Source organism: Aulonocara sp. 'chitande type north' Nkhata Bay, linkage group LG1 (genome assembly GCF_057382095.1).
Source record: "Aulonocara sp. 'chitande type north' Nkhata Bay isolate Kocher_YH1m ecotype deep benthic linkage group LG1, A_spYH_male_GT1.1, whole genome shotgun sequence".
NCBI classification, from domain to species: Eukaryota; Metazoa; Chordata; class Actinopteri; order Cichliformes; family Cichlidae; genus Aulonocara; species Aulonocara sp. 'chitande type north' Nkhata Bay.
Genome location: NC_141344.1, coordinates 22,546,293 through 22,566,214, shown reverse-complemented (window position 1 = coordinate 22,566,214; position 19,922 = coordinate 22,546,293). Strand labels below are relative to the sequence as shown.

At 38.8% G+C, this 19,922-nt stretch overlaps 1 protein-coding gene across 2 annotated transcripts in view; it reads right to left on the bottom strand.

Annotated features, from left to right (window-relative positions):
- The window catches only part of entrep2 (endosomal transmembrane epsin interactor 2), a 121,476-nt gene that overhangs the window by 1,191 nt on the left and 100,363 nt on the right, over positions 1-19,922 (bottom strand). Inside the window, exons 4-11 of one of the 2 annotated variants that reach the window (XM_086288605.1) lie at positions 18,517-18,681; positions 8,388-8,495; positions 6,147-6,307; positions 3,125-3,260; positions 2,006-2,084; positions 1,137-1,919; positions 864-935; positions 189-511 (exon numbers count right to left, since the gene is read on the bottom strand). In XM_086288605.1, coding sequence (XP_086144731.1) covers positions 189-511; positions 864-935; positions 1,137-1,919; positions 2,006-2,084; positions 3,125-3,260; positions 6,147-6,307; positions 8,388-8,495; positions 18,517-18,681 — 1,827 coding nt within the window. The remainder of the gene's footprint in view (positions 1-188; positions 512-863; positions 936-1,136; positions 1,920-2,005; positions 2,085-3,124; positions 3,261-6,146; positions 6,308-8,387; positions 8,496-18,516; positions 18,682-19,922) is intronic. The other variant, XM_086288615.1, reaches the window with a different exon arrangement.

Here is a 19,922-nt window from a genome sequence, read left to right as displayed (position 1 = left end):
ATCCAAAATGTCTTCCTGATTTTCATCCCTGTATGTTTGGTTTTGGTGTAAAAAGCTTGTAAAACACTGCTAAGCTGGTCCAGTTTAATGATTTTTTTTCACCACTAACGACCAAAGCCAGAAGGTATACAGATTTCTAAAATGCACTGAACTATCAAAGGCTTTTATCCATAATATATTCAGGTTACCTGATCTATGACATTTGCACTAAAGATGGCCTCCTCCATGTGTTTCTCATCTGATTTAATGACACACTTGATGTTGTTGACAACTTGCTGGACTTCAGGAGGTAGACTGCAGCTCGAGTGCTCCAGGAACTTAGCCACTAGTATTTTGGTGTCTTTGTACATCTTAAGGTCAGCCAGGGAGTGTGGGCGTTCGTTGGAGGAGTGTGTGTGGAGCGATCTGGGTTTAAGGTGGATGTCAACTTTCTTGCCCTCTTTCTGCTGCTTCCTGGCAGACATATGTGTGGGTTTACCTCCAACTACCTCTGTTGAATTGTCCCTTGGCTCTAAGGAGGGGAAAAAGCAGCAAAAATAAAACAAAAACAACCAAATAAACCCGCATTAAATCACACACAGTTCTTAAAATTAGAGCTAATGCCACTTGTAGTTTCTTGAGAAACATGGCTTTTACAAGACTGCATTGCATTTGAGAGAATGCCAAAGCCAGTTTTAAATGAGCTGCAATCATCTTTACACACAACACTATTTTCTTCTTTCTGACAATGCATTTTAATTTATTATAGTAAGCCAACCAGGTTACATTGATTCACAAAATAGAGAGTGCTGTATAGCAGCAGATGTGCAAATTTCTGATGTTTCCCTAACTATCACATGAATTCATCATTTATACGCTCTTACCCTGATCTGGTGATGCATGAGCTAACTCTTCAGTAGCAGGATCAGTTCCAGGGGTGCACCCAGAATTTTCTCCTGTAGACAGGGGATAAAAACAAGCTGAAAAAATAATGTATTTTAAATGTAAAACCCAGAAAAATGCAGCAAATAATGATGTTGGAGAATCTGGAAGTGAAAGATTGATGATGATTCTTAGATGGACTAATTAAGCTGCAGTGTACAGGCCATTTACAGGCCATTTACAGTGTAAAATGGTAACATATTTGCTGCACTTACTTTCTGTCATAGTGGAGCACGAGATAGGGTCACTGGTGGAACGGACAATGCGTGCCAGTTTGCGGTACCTCCTGGCTGCTCGGAGCACCCGAGGCTTCTCTGAAGGTGAGTGTCCACTTTGGGCTGAGGTAGAGGGGGGTTGTGATGCAGAGGAAGGTGACCAAACACTGAAACACAGCCTTGGGCCGCGTGGCCTGGCAGGAGGTGAAGGGGAAGGGGAAGCAGCCAAAGGGCTGAAAGCTGAAGTTCCACCAGAGGAAGCCACAGAGGTGGGGGAGCAAGGCTGAGGTGGCGGGGGGATAGTAACCGGTAGTGTGAGCTTCCGGCTTGTCATTCTTGCTTTGATAAGGGTGTGTGGTGTGGGTTTAGGTGGCTCCTCTGGTAAATGCTTGGCTGAGGCCAGCTCGTCGCATATGTGCATTGAAGCCTTGAGTTCATCACATAGATGTGTGTTCTCTGCTGAGTCCTCTTGGTCCAGATTGCTAAAGTTTTCCGAGGACCAGTCAGGTGAGCGCTCCAGCGACTCCTGCGTGTGTGAGGACTCACTGTATCCAGTATCACTAGGGCGAGCATCAGTGTTAGTCAAGCCACGGCGGCAACGTGAGGCATCACGTGTACAAAGTTCCAGGCTGGTGCAGCTTCCATCAGTGGGGGCAGTGTGGAGCGTGCCATAGGGAGAGGAGTCAGAGCCCTGGACCTCCAGGGAGCACAAGTCCTCTGAGGAGCAAGTCTGGTCCTGGTCAGCCACCTCTGACACCATGAGAGAGGCACTGTCCACTGAGGCTGCAAAAATGCATCATTAGCACGATCACCAGTGGAAAAAGATATTTAGGAACAAATAGCACTGTGAATATTCAAACTGTCTTTACCCTGAGTGCTGAGACCTGCGGTAGTATTTCTCTCACACAGACTGGACTCAGTGGCCTGTTGCTCTATGCTGATGGTAACCTGAGAAGACGAAATTATTAGTAAACATAACAGGAGTCCTCAATAAATATGGATATTTGACATGTGCTATATCGCACAACAGCTGCGTGGCACCTAACCTTCAGTACCACTGGTTGGTCTGTAGAGGGCTCTGCAAGACCACAACACACTTACCAGTAATTTGTCACTATAAAGAGCAGGGGTACCAGTGCAGAAAATTACAGTATAATGTTGAGCTGAATAGGAACTTTAATTAGAAGCACTAATGACCTTTTTGAGGTACATTATATGATACATATAGGTTCACATAACTTTTTTGATCTCATGGCATCTCAATGCTGAAACCATCAGATTCTGATGATTTCTCACACATCAAATCATTTGCTGCATGGCTGTAGTCACTTTTTGACAGCTTATCTATTTCAGGCGAGCAGACCTTTCTTTTGATTCCTCTTTGAAAGACAAAAAAAATAGGTATGAAGAGAACTGCGGATTTAATCTCTGTAATGGCACAGAGAATAAGTGAGGGGTGATTAAACGATGTTGAGAAGATAACAGAAGGATTTACTCGTACATTAGAAAGTTATTTTTAGCGCTGAACAATGAGACGCAGCAAAGAAAAAAAAAAGCTCTGATCACTTCACCCAGACAGTCGAGGCAGCTGGATGATACTGAGCTTATATTTGTTGTGATTTTGGGCTTCTAAATTTTGCACGTGACATGACATTCAAATGTTTCTAACAAATATTAATTAGAAGTGGAAAACAGTAGACACATAATTAAATCCTAACCATTTTATTAAGGCCTGTAACCCTTAAAAACACACATCTAATCTAAAAATCTTCCCACTGACCTTGAAACCCACTTGGCTTTGAGAGCGAATGCATAAAAGTTTACACCTGTCACATTGACTCTTCCTAAAATACTACATTTTACAAAGAAGTCATTTCACATCACTGAATGCACAACTAAAAGAAAACACGAAACTGAAAATTCATTAATAATTAGAATCTGGTGAACCTCAGATAAAAATGCACCTATGTGGTGTTGTTTTTCCTCACCTGGCTGGCAGGTGTTTGACCCACCACAGACTCATATGGAGGGGGCAGGTCAGTTGGGTACAGGGTGCCTGGGCTGTTGATAGGAACCCCATATATGGCACTGAAGGGAGAATGGGGAAAGTCCAGATGCAAGCCTCTGTAAGGGACAGAAAAGCAAAGAGTCAATCAAACAACCCAAATAATAAAATACAAAGAATGCCTAATAAATATAATTGTCCACTGACTGATAAAGCTGCAGTTAAAACCTTTGTCTTAGGGTAATATACAGTATGCATGTGAACACTGACCAGCTGTGAAATATGTCCACACAATATCCCACTGCTCTGGGCAGAAAAGAGTTTATAGAGGATGTCACAGAGACTATGACCTCTGACCTTTTGGATATATAACAGCTCATCATTTAAAACTTTTATTCTAATGAAAACTCCTGTGAAATGTTGTCACAATTAGAGTATGAATACTTGAGACAATGTGTTTTTGGACATCGCAGTGGATGTAGCGAAAGAGGACATGCAGACCGTTGGCGTGACAGAGGAGGATGGTAGGAACAGGGTGAAATGGAGGCCGATGATCTGGTGTGGCAACCCCTAAAGTGAGCGGTCGAAAGAAGAAGAAGAAGAAATGGCAATGAGCTTTGACCAGCAAAGTGTAACTGAAATTCCCGGAAGGTGTTCATGAGATCTTGAAATGGACAAACGAATGGAAGACAACCAGAAAACATGTGCCGAGGAATGATTAAATAAACAACAAAACTATTCTTGGATACTTGGAATACAAAGAGAGAGTGCTCTGAGACAGTCGCACAGTGTTGTGTTTAAGAAACTGTCACCGCCAGCGTGAATATCCAAGTCAAACATATGGTATTGTCTATAAAAGCCTTAAGAAAGAATGGATGAAAGCGATCCTCTTGTCTCCTACACTCCAGTCCTAACAATATATATCGGCGCTGTATTATTCGGCGTGCAGCACTATGTTTCATATGGTACCAATTAAGAATGAGCAGCCATGCGTGCTGTCATATCTTTTAATTACAACCCCATTCTCCTCTAAAGTGGCAGAGCATGAAATACAACCTGAGTATTTCCACCAGTCATTCAATGCATAATGATGTCATGACACATCCCTGGCCCTGAGCATGGATGCTATAAATGCTTCCGTTGCCTTGTATATATTTATGGGATAACTGACAAACAGATGAGGCTTCCTGCCAAATGGCCACAACAGCACCGCTCTCTCTGCAAAGGCTTAGAAAATGGAGATGGTGGTGAGGGAGGGGGTCAAATGATCTTCCATTGCAGCTGAGTACCGCGGTCACAGCTTCGTAATGGAGAGAAATGCTCTGAGCTCAATGTGGTTGATAATAACACGTGTGAAGAGATGTTGCCGTTGCTGCTTAATATGATGGGTTTGCCTTTTCCATGCAAACACTGCTTCGTGCACCTGTATATTTACTTTCTCATAGGAAATCCTGGTGAGATTTACAGAAGTAGAGGTTAAATATTAATGTGAAAATGGTCTTTAACCTAGAAACAGATACCAGTAAGAAAATGCATTAGTTATTATGCTTTTAGCGTCTACTAAACTAAGCAGCATCGCTTTGATGTGTGTCCTTTCCACATCCAAAAACCTCACACCTATAATAATAAGTGAAACTTGTTATTATAGGTGCTTATGAAGGGGCACAAGAGTATACAGAACAATCCCATAGTCTGTATATAAAAGCTGGTCCTTCCTGAAATGTAAAGTCAACGTCGAAATGCCTCAAATCTGTTTTTCTTTTTATTTACCAGCACTTCAACAATGTTGAGATCTGGGCTGTGTTCATAATTCCATCAACACACTGCTCAATACAACTGGCTGTGTTTTACAGATAGCTGTAGACACTCACTGCTGCATCTCTCTCCTGCCCTCCTCCATAAATACTGATGTTTATTTTAACCAAAAATTATACATTTGAAGTCATCGCTACTTAAGACCTGCTGTATTCAATCCACTTTTTGTGTAATTTGGTACAGCTCAGTGATTGTTCCTCGTTTCCCTTCCTTAAGAATGGCTTCTTGACATTTCTTATGGACATGACTTTCAGATGCTGTTCATCTGCTATAGAAAGATTTTTTAAGGATACACTCCACACCATGCTGAGATATGTTGATTTTTAGCTAATAGATTAATAAAGTTTCTCTCTAATAGCTCTCTGTGAAGCCGTTTGTGCAAAACTAGTATTTGATTGCTGTCAAACTGTGTTATACTAGGTTTCCTATCGAAAGAATTGGGAACAAATTCTGTGTTTTTGCAACAGACTGCTAGCATAAAATGCCTAAAGATACAAATTAAAATTGGTTCTTTGCTAAGTTGTCTGTTTTGTGCAGACACAACACTGGTTCATCCCTTGAGTTAGGTGCCTTTTTATGCTTGAATGATTCATATGTCAGTTTTAAATGGCTAAACAAACAAAATATTCCTCTGCAAATGGTTAGGCATAAGGACTAGACTGCAAAATAATGACCGTAAGCAATTCTTTTCATTGAATAGATTATATAATATAAATAAAACCTCAGAAATAATCCCTAATGTCTTTTTAAAGAGAACATACAGCTACTTGATACCCAATTTGAATTGCTGCCCTCTGGGAGGATGCCCAATGCTTCAAAATAAATAATATTTACAGCTATATTCTTCATTTGTCTGTAGCCTAAAATGAGTGCCATTAACTTGTAGTTTGTGTTCCACTTAATGTAACGAGTTATGCTTTTTTGGATTACACTGCAATTTTTATGTAACTCTTTGACAGTTGCACAAAGATGTAAAGTGGTGGCTTTAGATCATTAAGTGTCAAGTGTCATAGAAAAATTAACCCAGATTAAGTACCATTGAGTTTTTGGTTAATAACGTAGTATTTATTATGAATTACAAAGAAAACGTAAGCTGTTGTGAATACTGTAGACTGCATTTTTAATATGTGAACTTTGAAAGTATCTATAGTTAAAAATGGGATGATGATCAAAACTGCTTTGCTTCTCACCTCTGTCCATCCATTGAGGGGGTACAGGTGTACTCTGGGGGGTAGTATGGCGGTGGGGGAATGGGAGGAATAAACTCATCAAAGTCCAGTGTTTGGTGGAGGATTGTTCCGTGGGGGGTCATACAGTCAGCGTTCAGGGCTCGAGCTCTGTGTGGCATAAACTGAAAGCAGCAACATTTTAAACAAAGAGGCATTATCAAGTTGTCTTTGTAGGTTCTCAGTCAGAGTAAGCTTGGAAAGAAAAGCAACTGGACTTCTTTAAGTTCCTTGAAGAGGTTTCACCTCTCATCTGAGAAGCTTCTTCAGTTCTAAGACCAAATGGAGGAGAGTCCCAGGTATTTAAGTCCTACTAGGAGCTGTCGCTTAAGAGGACTACTGATCTATGTCCAAAATGTGAATAGATTCCAGTGTTCACATTTTGGACAGAGACGACAGATGGTCGAAGAAGCCATCTATGACCACTGTGAACAACCATCCTTGAACAGTGGCGGTGACTTACAACACAGTATGTCACTAACATGTATTCAGATCTCTGAACACGGTCTAACTGATGCAAGTGCCGTGCATGGGGCCAGCTTCTTTTCGAAGGCTCTTTACTCAGCCTTTTCTAAGTGGGACAACTTTCCAGTCACAGTCAACCTGCTTTTCTAATCTCCAGGCTGCCGCCGCTGCTATTGACTCGGCTAAATTTACTGAGCTAAACAAAAGGTTGACACCCTTTGTAGCAAATGGGAAACGAGGCCATTCTTGGAAACTCGACTGGTGGAGATAAGACAGTGCTTTTTTTGTCCTTTGCTTCTCTGTGAATCAATACTTAGAAGTCATGATGTTCAGCAGCCGCTTTAATTTACAGAGGCTTTCCTGCTTTAGTGTTTGCTCTTATCAAACAGTATAATTTCCTACTGTCATATAGTTATCTAACTCCTGCACGGCATGTATGATGTCTTATATTCAGCTGAACCAACAATAAGGTTAAAATTCTCCTGACTGATTCATGATTGATTTGTTATTAGACTGTAGCAACAAAAGGCATTAGCACCAAAATGCATTTATATCTACACTTCTCCATACAAAGAAGTCTGAGGAAGATCTATGTCTGCTCATCAGACATATTATGCTGAGCACTGAAGCAGGGTGTGCTCTGATTTAAGGCATTAATTCAAACTGTGAATGATTTTCCTCCTCCATTTACATTCTTAAATGCTGTATAATTCAAACAGCCTATAATAAATGTATTCATGTCCTTTGTTATTAATTTCCCTTGTTTAATCAGAATAAATACGAGAGCTAATTGGTACTCATCAATACATTTTGTGTCTTTGTCTCACTATTTGTTACATTTTATAAAATAGATTAAAAAAACAAAGTAAAATAATATCCATCCATCCATCCATCCATCCATTCGCTTCCGCTTATCCTTTTCAGGGTCGCGGGGGCGCTGGAGCCTATCCCAGCTGTCATAGGGCGAGAGGCAGGGTACACCCTGGACAGGTCGCCAGTCTGTCGCAGGGCCAACACACAGGGACAGACAACCATTCGCACTCACATTCATTCGCACATTCACACCTAGTGACAATTTGGATTATCCAATTAACCTATCCCCACAAGCTGCATGTCTTTGGACGGTGGGAGGAAGCCGGAGTACCCGGAGGGAACCCACGCAAACACGGGGAGAACATGCAAACTCCACACAGAAAGACCCCGGCCTGGTGTTGGAATTGAACTCAGGACCTTCTTGCTGTGCGGCAACAGTGCTAACCACCGTGCCACCGTGCTGCCATAAATAATATCATGTTTGCATAAAGTCAATTTTTATGATCATATTTTTTTGCAATAACACTTCTAATTTCTTCAAACCTTGCAAAGTTCACGGTAAAATGTCACATACAGGTGAAAGCACCAGTTTTAATATTGAGACTCCTTTAATCTTTCGGTAGGGTCTTTACCTTACACCATAAATCGCCTTTGAGGTGCCTCCTGTACTGATTTAGCACTATATAAAAAAAGTTGATGTGTTTAAAGGAATGAAATAACTGCTTTTGGTGTGCAAATCAGATGATTTTGACCATGTTAGTTCTGATTAAAACAGTCCCTACCATCCTTAAACAGATCAAATCTGCAGCAATGTGCCGCATGCCCTGATGAAAGCATGAAAAAAATGCATGTTTTTAACTGCAGGGTGGTCACTGAAGAGAGAGTTAATTCAGCTACCGTTGCCGTCTGCACTTCGATCACACTCACCATCTGCAGCACATCAGTCGAGACCATCTGCATACAGCACATTGCAGTGGCTAGAGCACACACAATGGTGGAGATGACGTTAAGGGCACATACACTGAAAAGCAGCTCCTAAAGGAAAGAGAGAGCAGAAGAGGAGGATGTTAGAGTAACAAGAAACATAAGAGCAAAAAGGATATGAGTGACAAATAAGAGGAATTAGAGTCATGTAGGAGGTAAAGTGAGGAGGAGGAAATGGGAAAGAAAGATAGCTGGTATTATGAACAGTAAAGGTTGAGAATATAAGAACAAAAGGAGGTCTAAAGGTAAAGAAGCTATGATAGGATAAGTTTAGGCACATAGCAGGGTGGCACTGCAGAAAGAGAAGCCTGGTTCTGTAAGACAACTATACAAACACTAATAAACTAGAGTGTTAATGCATTTGAAATACTTTTAAAAGGTTAAGTACCTTTAGAGAGAAACAGAACGCCCGTGCATTTTTGTGGATTGTTGCAAACACACTCTAAAGATCATTAAAATCCAGGGTAAAGCATGAACTTACAGTAGACACACACACACACACACACACACACACACACACACACACACACACACACACACACACACACACACACACACTCTGCCAATGCAGTGAACAGCAAGGGTACAAACCAGTATTGAGTCTGTCAGCAAAATAAAGTGCATGCTGGTGAAATACTAGACCAGCATCTTGAATCAGAGAAAATAGTTCATATGACTGCAGTCCCATTATGCTGCTGTTTGTGCTATTCTTTTAGACAAATGTGGAAGAAAATCATCCGTATTGGCTATTACGATCATATTTCCCATATTTAAGTGGCTCAGTTTTTCCAGTAATATCAGCTTTTGGTATGTCTTTACAAATAAAGCTGTAATACGGGTGCTGCATGAATTAATTTCCAGAAGGCATGGGAACAACATCTGTTTAAGAATTAGCTCAGGGAATAGCAACTGTCTGGCACACACAATGCACTGAAAGGACAAAGGATGACAGCACTTTGTAATGTTCATTCAAAATAAGATAAACTAAACACACTTTTTCATATGTGAACAAAAGAAGTCTGAAGCATGATCTGTCCACTCATGTGCTTGAATAGAATCCTTTAAAGAAAAGTCCAAAGGGTTAATCTGATAGACGGATTCACTTCCCGGGATTACTATTATGAAAAAAAAGACAGTTAAAAGGAAAGGAGGAAGGGGAAGCAGAGACGGGTGGGTGTGTGGTAGTATTAGGGGCAGATTAAGTTAAATAAAAAGAATTGAAGGGTTTTTTTGGTCATTATTGTTATTATGATTGTTTATTATTTTTAGGATAAAGTCAAAATTTTGAGAAAAAAATCTAAAAGTGGTGATTAAAGTTTTAAACAGCCACCGTGTACAAAATACCTTGCGTAGATGAGTTAGTGAAACAACTTGATCAGCTTTCATTTTCTGCTTGTGATACGACATACCTCCTGTTCACTGCAAGAGGATGTAACCCTCAGTATCCTTGTATCTGTCCATTGCCAGCTACATCATTTTGCATAAATCCAACCAACTCTTCCAAGTTTGTTTGTTTGTCTCTTTTTGCACCATCTCTTTAACATCTTTACACTTCTCACCATGTTGTGTGCTAAAAGAGAATTCATTTCCTTGTTGCTAAAACCGATTCTTAAGTATGACTTCACCAACTCATCTACATAAGGAATTTTATGCAGGGAACAGCAGCTGTGGCAGTTGTTTGACATGAAACAGCAGCTTTAATCTTCACATTTCAACTTTATTCACAGAGAAAAACAACTGGAGTTGTGTTTTCCAAGTCAACCCCTGTGGACAAATGCAGGTGCACAGACACACGATCACAACGATACTAAACTGCCCTGCTGCCGGCACAACTAACAGGTGCATTCAACAAATGTGTTCAACTAAAATATATGAACTCCTTAAAGACAAGAAGAGATGAGATGGGAGCTAAAACTCGCTGTGGACTTTCTGTGGACACAGGAAGCTCCCCAGTTACCATACAAAGTGGTTTTCCAGCCTGTCTCACAGATTATTCACTGGATTCACGAGGCGCATAATTATCAGTGACATTAGAAACCTCAACTGGTGTTAGGCCCACAGAGAGGACGGCCGCCTCACCTGCTGAGGTTTATCAAGTCATGCAATGCAAAAAAAAATAAAAATGTCCTAATGGATATAAGCCAAATAATCTTTTATACAATCAAATTGATCTTAGACTTTAAAAAGTAAATAAATAAATACAAATCTGCCAATGGGACGATACAATTTTGCACGGCTTGAATTCCTCACTGCTAGAAACAACAATAATAATAATAATAATAATAATAATAATAATAATGAACCTTAAAACTACAAAAATATGACGATTTAAGCCATTTGTCCTTATTGCAACTCGATACCAAGTTATTTAAAATAGACTCTATCTGCATTTTTCCAAGTACAATAGCTTTAAATCACTTGTGAAACCTGTTTAAAAGTTTTCAAAATGAAATGCACACTGAGACTTGATATTGGAATAGATTAGCGCATGCACTTCAGTGGCCTGTTATCAATGGTACATCAGTAAAATGTGCCCGATGATCACCAATACAAGCAAGACAGCAACTTCCTTTGGAAAACATTGATGTTGTAGATTGTTGATTGGATTGCTTCATATGATGGACATTTGATGCATCTAGATCATATATTAGGAAAAAACATATGTTTTGACCAACCACAACCTTGATCAAAATGATAAGAACATCCACACTGAAGGAGGTTTAGAGGAAGTGTGGCGAGTTTAACAGCTATACAGTTTGTTACTGCTTTGCGAATAAAAATGTGTTAACACTGACAGGGCATCAGTATAGGGAATAGAGATAGAGCACATGCACATGGGAGCATGACTAGGGAGACAGAAGGGGATCACAACAGATGATAACTAAATGTTGCAAAGGAAACAAAAGAAATATTATACTGAAAGAACTAGATATAAAGCTAGAACATACACTACATCTCGAAATCCAAAGAAGCAAATCAAGAAGTTACAGAAAACTCAAAACATCCAAAAAACTCACAACCCCAGCTCAACAACCCATGGCGCATGACAAAAGATGACAACTCGAACAGACCAATAGTCACTTGCCTACTCCTTTTAAAGTTTGTGTCATAAAATAAATCATTTTAGCATCTTCAGTGTTCAGAATTACCAGCCCTGCCACTGTTTTTCAAACACACTCAATAGCCAGCATCTAGTTGCCAAAGATCAAGCCTGTGTGAGCTGGAAGTTTAAAGCAGAAATGATGCCAGTTGGAACCAAAATTAGATTGTGCAGTGCCAACTATAAAATGCAGCTAATACATGTTTCCCTTGGAAAATAACAGTTTTGAAACATGTTTTGTGTTGGAGGGAAGTCTGGATGGAGCACAAGCCTGTCTGACATTTTAAGCATGAATAATCACCACAAGCCGACCATTAGAACAGAACTGGTGAAAGAAGACTATTATTGCTCTGTGAGTGCATTGAGAACTACACTACTTTCATTATTAACAGAGTGAAGAACATCCGTTTTTTACAATATGGCTCACATACCACTGTTTTTGCATATTTTATCCCATTTACACTTCACAATAGTGCTAACCCTTCTACTGGGTAGATTTTTGGATTTTCTCTTACTGAAATGATAAGTTCATTTCATTTCATTTCATTTTTATTTATTTCACACTTGGTACTACAAATCAAACAAAACAACCACATCTTCTGTCAACAAAACACAACAACCATGTGTGAAAAGGAGCAGGAAGAAGAAAATATTCTTATTAAACCCTGCCCCCTATCTACCATCGAACTTATATCACCGGTGGGCACCAAAAATCAGGAACAAACTAATATTGACATTTCTCTCCGGTCGAATCCCAAACCAACATCACATTCATTCGCATTCTTCATACTGAGTTATCGTTTTAAACATATAACACTTTTTAAAACATTGTAAATTTATACAATTCTTTAAATTATAATGAAGTGAATTCCACAGTCTTATACCCCTAACCGTTGTGCTCATTAATCTTTGTGTAGTCCTGGCTAACTGATGTTTAAAATAAAATTTCCTTCTATTCTCTTCTCCCCTTGAACACATCAAAAATACTCTTTGTAACTTAAAAGGCAAAATATTATTTTTAGCCTTAAACATAATTAATAATGTCCGTAATTTCACTAAATCTCCTAATTTTAATAATTTTGATTCTATAAATAATTTGTTTGTATGTTCTCTATATTTAACATTATGAATTATTCGTATAACTTTCTTCTGTAATAGGTTTAAAGGTTTTATGGTATTCTCATATGTATTCCCCCAAACTTCAACACAATAGTTGATATATGAAAAAAACAAAGAAAAATATAAAATACGCATTGTTTTATAATTTAATAAATCTCTTATACTACCCAAAATATAAATACTTTTGACCATTTTCTTTCTAATATGTTCAATATGAGATTTCCATGTCAAATTCTCATCCACTATTACACCCAAAAAACGAAATTCAGTAACTCTTTCAATCAATTCTTCCTCTATAAACATAATGACTTTATCCTCCTTTACACGATTGCCAAATATCATATATTTCGTTTTTGTCAGATTCAAAGATAATTTATTTACATCAAACCATTTTTTTATTCTTAACATCTCAGAAGTCATAATTTCAACCAAGTCTTTCAAATTCTCTCCAGAGCAATAAAAATTTGTGTCATCTGCAAATAAAATCGAATTTAACCTTTTAGATACGTCACAAATATCATTAATATATAAATTAAAGAGTTTAGGTCCCAAAATAGAACCTTGAGGAACACCACATACAATCTTCAGTCTTTCAGAAGTATTGCCAAAATAATAAACATATTGCAACCTATTCTCTAAATAACTCATTAACCAATTCAATGCTACTCCTCTCACTCCATAGTTATACAATTTAGAAATCAAAATAGAATGTTGTATCGTATCAAAAGCTTTTTTTAAATCAACAAATACTCCCACTGTGTATTTATTATTATGTGTTGCAGATGAAATATCTTCAATAAAAGTCAACAACGCTAATGCCGTTGACCTATTTTTACGAAATCCAAATTGGTTTTCATGTATTAGTTGATATTTTTCAATAAAACTATCAAGTCTTTGTGCAAAGAGTTTTTCTAGCAATTTTGAAAACTGTGATAAAAGAGACACTGGCCTATAATTGTTAAAACTATGCTTATCTCCTGATTTATATAATGGTATTACTTTTGCCACTTTCATTCTGTCAGGGAATACTCCTGACTGTAGCGAAAGATTAAAAATATAACAAAGAGGAGTACTTATACAATCTATTGTCTTTTTAATTATGACCATGTCTATACCATCACAATCAGTAGATTTTTTATTTTTACAATTTTTTACAATTGCTACTATTTCTTCACTAAGTGAAGGCAAATATTTCGCACACTGAATTGCATTGTTTTTTCTATCTAGGCAATATGTCTAAAAATATTTGGGGGAGGATCAGATAAAAAATTGCACATCAGAAGACCAATGTCCTTTATTTCTGAAGCCCCTACAGCTAGGCTCAGCTAGGATATCAGAACATTTTTTTCCCCTGTGCACATTCAATCTCTTACAATAATAATTATTATAATTGTAATAATAGAACAAATACAGTCCTACTGCCTAATCTGGCCACAAACTTTCTGTGGCAGAGGGCTTAATTGGTTTTTCACATCACTGATCCTCAATTGTTATCCCTCGAACCGTGAAGATCTTGTCCAGACACAAACTAAACATACACCTCAATTAGCTGCTCCCTGTGGCTGACCAAAATACATCCGTTTCAAAGGTGCACCTGGCTTTTATTCAACCGGCTCTGAGTTTCTGTTAAAAAATCTTTCTGACCTCTTTTTGGCAGGCTACAAAAGCTCTTCATGGGATCTGAAAGAAAATCCTGGACCTCCTTTAGGAAGAGCTACAGCAGTTTAAACTCCAGTGACTGAAAGCAGCCGATGTTCTGGCCCCATAAAGTGTTAAATATTTAGAAAAGAAGAGTTTTATTCATGACCCGAAGATGTAACCTTTGTCATTGCTCCCAGTTTCTTTTTTTTCCCTGGATCAGTGCTTCTTAACTGGGACTCCTGAGATAAACATTGTTATTGCATCAGTGTAGCTAGTCTAAAGACATAGCCTGACTCCTTTTTATCCAGATTTCATGACCTGAATGCAGGACTTCAGACCCTATCTTTTAAAACTGATGGATGGATCAGAAAACGGTTGTTGTAGTTCACTAGGGCAATGATGCCTTCCCATTACTGGATGAGTTCCAGAGCAAAAACAATATGTCGAAAGCTGGCGAGCAGCTTGTCGTCAGGGCTCACTTTCAGCAGAATACACGTGCAGTTTCATGAGTATTTTCAGTGAGAAGCAGGTAGTCAGGTTGGATTAGAAACCCTTTTGCAGCGACAACTCTAACACGAATGCCAATTGAATTAGAAAGTCAATGATTGATGTGGCAGCCGATAAAGCTCTGAAGTGGAGTTTGCAGAGAAGCCATTAACTGAAATTTTAGATGATGGTGCAAGGTGAATACAAAAAAGTGGGTTTGCACTCATAAAAATGTGAATGAAAAAGGCAGAACAGCAAAAAACTGGGAAACCCTGCAGTGCTATTCAGTCTTTGTGTGACAGAAAAACAATTTGCTTTGGATCCAACTATGACTGCACATTGTATTGGATTTTCTGAAAGTTTGCAGTGATATTTAAATCACAATATATGCCTCATATAAGTCAATAAGGAACTCCTAAACTTTGGTTTTTACCATTGTGTGAGTTACTGCAAAAGAAGAAAATCATTTTTTATGGATTCCTGGCTGAAACCTGTATGAAGATGACACACGCTCACAAGTTTAAAACTCATCCCCCTATCATTCAAGGGCATACTGATGGTACACAAACTCACATTTGGCATCAGTATGAAAGGGAATACAGTACCTATCCCTAACTCCAAACACCAGGAAGATGGTGCACTTTACAGATATTTTATTATGCTGTCCATACAGGCAAAGCAAAGCAAAGATGTCTGTTCTTTGTGCTCTAAAGAACCTTGCATAGAGGGTAACAAAAGATACCAGCAAGACAAGTCTTTCACTGTGAGTCTAAAACCATTATTTACCAAGAATACAAATAGAGAATATGTCTGGGAATATGGCCTTGCCTTGCTGTTGGCAGATGTTATCCTTCTGAGTTTTACATGTGGAAGGTGCCAAGGCAGACAGAGAAAATAAGCAGCAAATACAATAAATACAAAATCACTCTGTTGATTTTTTGATAACACTGCTGAATGCAACACTCACAAAAAAATTGCTGGCAACACTTAGCTAAAAGCATCATTGTTTTCTAAAAAAGATTAATCCACTGTGTACCCCTGCAGGGAGCGCAGAGGTGCAACTCAGTACCATCATGTAATAGATACACTCTTTGTGAGCTGGCTGACTGTCAGATGTTCTCTGTTGATCATCTACGTATCCTGCTGTGCAGCTTTGATAGTAAAGACTCTACCCTGAGACAAAGCTGAGATTACAGTAGCGCACAGCTGCACAGGGAAACAAACCTGTGTCTAACCACTGCATGCACTGCAGCACTGAGTGATTTTTCTCAGCGCAAGAATCAAGAAATATTTACGATGGCTTTGTGTGACTTCGAATTTGGTAGTGCATCTGCCACACAGATGTGAGAAGATGCATTTCTTTGATTTCCCTTGTGACTACAACATTCACGATGCCACCATAAATCCTGCCCGGCAAAGAAAATTAATAACGCCGCCAACACGTAAAGGGTGTAGCATGGCTGCTCAGCAGATATTTAACCTCTGAAAGATACCTTGCCCCAGGTCAATCAGGTTAGTGAATAAGGTTACACATCCGCCCCTTTACAGGAAATCGCAAATTACCTCAGTACTCCCCCTCACTGATGATTTATAGCCCCGGGAAGAGTAATGAAAAGAAAAATGGGGTGGAAATTAATGTGCCAGCACAGAGCGAATGACAGACATTGGCAGCAACGGTGGCTGGTTTAATTTTCTTGTTTTTTTTTAAGAAAAGCGCTACTGCTGAGTAACAACAACTAATAAGCGAATGAGAAACCAATTTTACTCAGTCCACCTGCTTTTATAATTCAGGACACTGTGTCGTTTAGTGATCGAGGCACTATATGAGTTCATTAGAGTCAGCAGTCGTCTAACAGCCATCTGAAATAGCCGGAGACTTGTGTGTGACAGCTTCCTCACAGACATAACTCAATACATCTGACTTCTTTGGCACTTAATAAAGGTTTATAGCACCAATTCTCCATCTCTTCCAAAGAGTTATGATTACAGTGACAAATGTAGTTGATCTTTCCTCTTTTCATAAGCATGCTTCATTCTGAGAAGTCTTTTATTTGGTTATCAATGTTTTATAATCAATCAAGGATATAAAATGAATGGATATGATTGTCGTTATGCAATAACGGCGCAGTAGGACAGATTATATATCATTCCCTCTTATGCTGCGAGTCAAGATAATCTACCGAGGTCATACTCTTGCAAACTAGAGCCAGCCCAGAGTAGATACTTGCTGCATACTAAGAGGTCTGCCTATTGGGGAAAGACAAATGCTTTTGCTGCTTTCTGCTCAATTAATCTGAGAAAGAAACCCAGCTTTGTTTTGTATTGTTCCCTGACGGCAAATGCTACAGTAAGAAAAGAAATCTGAAACCTGAGGTTAGTCTGGTGACTCTCAGAGGATGTAGCTCTAAAACCAACATGTTGACCAGCTACAATTCTAACTATGGAACCATATCTGTAGGTTTGTTCGATCACAAACAAAAACATCGGTCAAAGACACAAAAGAAGATTCATCCTAAAAATATTAAGCTCAGCAATTTAACCTAAGTTGTTGAGATGTTTCACTGAAAACTGCAACATTCCCAATCTTGGAACTATTAATATCTGTACAAAACTTTGGTAACAGTTTATATGCATGACCTGCATCTAAGGGTCTCACTCCGATGTAATTAAAAGAATATCAGGGTATGTTAATTCTAGTTATCTACAAATACTTAAAGGTAGGTTCACTAGAATGAAGTTAAAGGAAGAATAAAACAAAAATAAAGGAAACAACGAAACAATTATATTGTAAGTACATTTAAGTACTGTAATTTTTATGTATTGCATAACCTCGGGTATTTTAGCAGACACAAATTGTTCTGTAAATAATTTTAAGTATTTTGTAAGTAATTTCGAGCGGCGCATACCTTCTGGTTATTTTACATGAAAACTGACATATATTATAATGCAAGTAAGTTTAAGTTTTACATTTTCATTATCCTGATGTGCATGGCGATGTTCTATTATTCAAATGTCCCTTTCTTTTACCAATATTAATTATATAAGGACTATTCTCCCTTTCCAGCTCAGAGAAAAAAATAAATACCATAACAATTTGCAGGCCTATGTGACTTTATACTGATGGAGCCAAGTCTGGCTTTTGTCCTTACCGTGTAATTACATTGTAATTTCAAATTTTCAAATTAAGTACATTGAAATTCCATTTAATTTAATTGGGAAAACACTCTTAGATGCAGACCATATTATAAAACGCTACCAAAATTTCATCCAACAGTTTTTCAGTCTGGATCAAAGTGTTGCTCTCCACTGAATGATACTGACGTCACATGAGCCATGACGTAGCATGACTAAAAATAGAGAGGAAAGATCATGAAAAACAACATTTGCAGGTGACAAACAAGCACCAGGAGGTGGTTTATGGATCCAAACTGAGTTCTCCCTGACACAGTTCAATCAGACCTCAATTTCCAGCTCTGGATTGCAAAAACACAAGAAGGCAAGTAAATGAATAAATGATGGGCATTTTTAAAAAAGGCAGCTGTTTGGATTTGTGTCTCAGTCTGGCCTCCCAAATGTCTCTAAAAATGTGACATCACTGAGTCGTTAAAGCTGGCCATGACGGTTTTTGCCATACAACTACCAGACAAATGTAAAGTGTAGTTCAGTCATACAGAATGTTTTTATGTTAAAAAAAATATACCAGTCACAATATACAAACAGACACACCTTGAGACGTATACGTATCGTATTGCAGTCCCTCAGTGGATTTAGCTTCAGCGTCTCTCCCAGGCTGTTGCAGCTTGAACTTTGCTTCTGTAGCTCGCAGCATACACACACTCCATCGCTGTCAAACTTGAGCTGGGGGGGTGAAGGAGAGAACACACATCCGCACTCATGCATGCATGCCACATACACGGAAACACACAGGCACACACACACACGTCACACACACACATACACGCACAAATCAGGCCTGAGCTTGGTTTTCTGATGTCACTTTTTTCTGAAGATGAGTGACGAGCGACATATTTACCCCTGAAATAAAACATATTCTCAGTTACAGGGCGTGTAATCAAAAACTTTGATGACAAAGTTCACAAAACGTATTTCGCTATGATTGAGAAAGGCACCTGCACATGCATAAAGAGACAAAGGACTGTGAGATATGATGAGCTTCCCAGTAAAGGACAGCGGTAGAGCATACCTCTGCTATGTGTCCCAGATTGAGAGAAAGCAGGACATGAACCCAACAAGTATGGGTTAATTACATTGGGGAAAGGAGATGAAGAACATTAATATTTCAGTCACGACTGTGGGAGGGTCTCTGGGGAACCACATAAAGCGGTGAAGTTGGTGTAGTCGGCTGCTCCCACTTGCATAAGGACAAAAGCTGCTTATAATGTGGAAGTGCTCAGGTTAGTGGGTTGGGTGCCAGATGAATCACCAGGGGCTGCATCAGTCATGAAAAAGCTAGAAACCCCTGGTACTATGAATTAAATTAAAAACAAATCAACTAGGAATCTCATTATGTAAATCTGCATGATGTTTTGATTGTGTTGTGAAATGGGAGCTCACTCAAATACCTAAAGATATTTCAAGCTTGAAAAGTCCTAATTCATAGTTCCATTCAGATATGTCCGAGGTAGAGATATGACGAGATCAAATTTTCACTCGGCTGCTATCAAGGCCAAAAGAAATCACGACAAAAAATGAAATCAGGTGAATGCAGTGTGATTGATGTTAACACGAAAAACGTAAAGGACACCAAAGCATCCTAACATAAATAAAATAGCATGAACAAATGTCTCCGATATATTCAGATGCACTACAGATATATATACACTACAGCGAGGCTAAAATACAGCACCAATGTGCAGTGACTTAATCAGGCCACAAACTGTAGAAACACCTGTGAGTCAAGTGCTTGGCACCACAGGCTAACAGAGCAGTTAGCTCAGAGCGCTTAAGGTGCAGAGAGGAGCAAAGAAACTGCAGGATAAGAGAAGACAACAAATCTGGAATTATACTAAAAAACAAGTCCTTTATGGTCACATTAGGGAAAACAGTGGTGGAAAACAGCAGCACGAGCAGAACTATTGCGATAGTGTTCAATGAACTCGCAATCTTGTTGC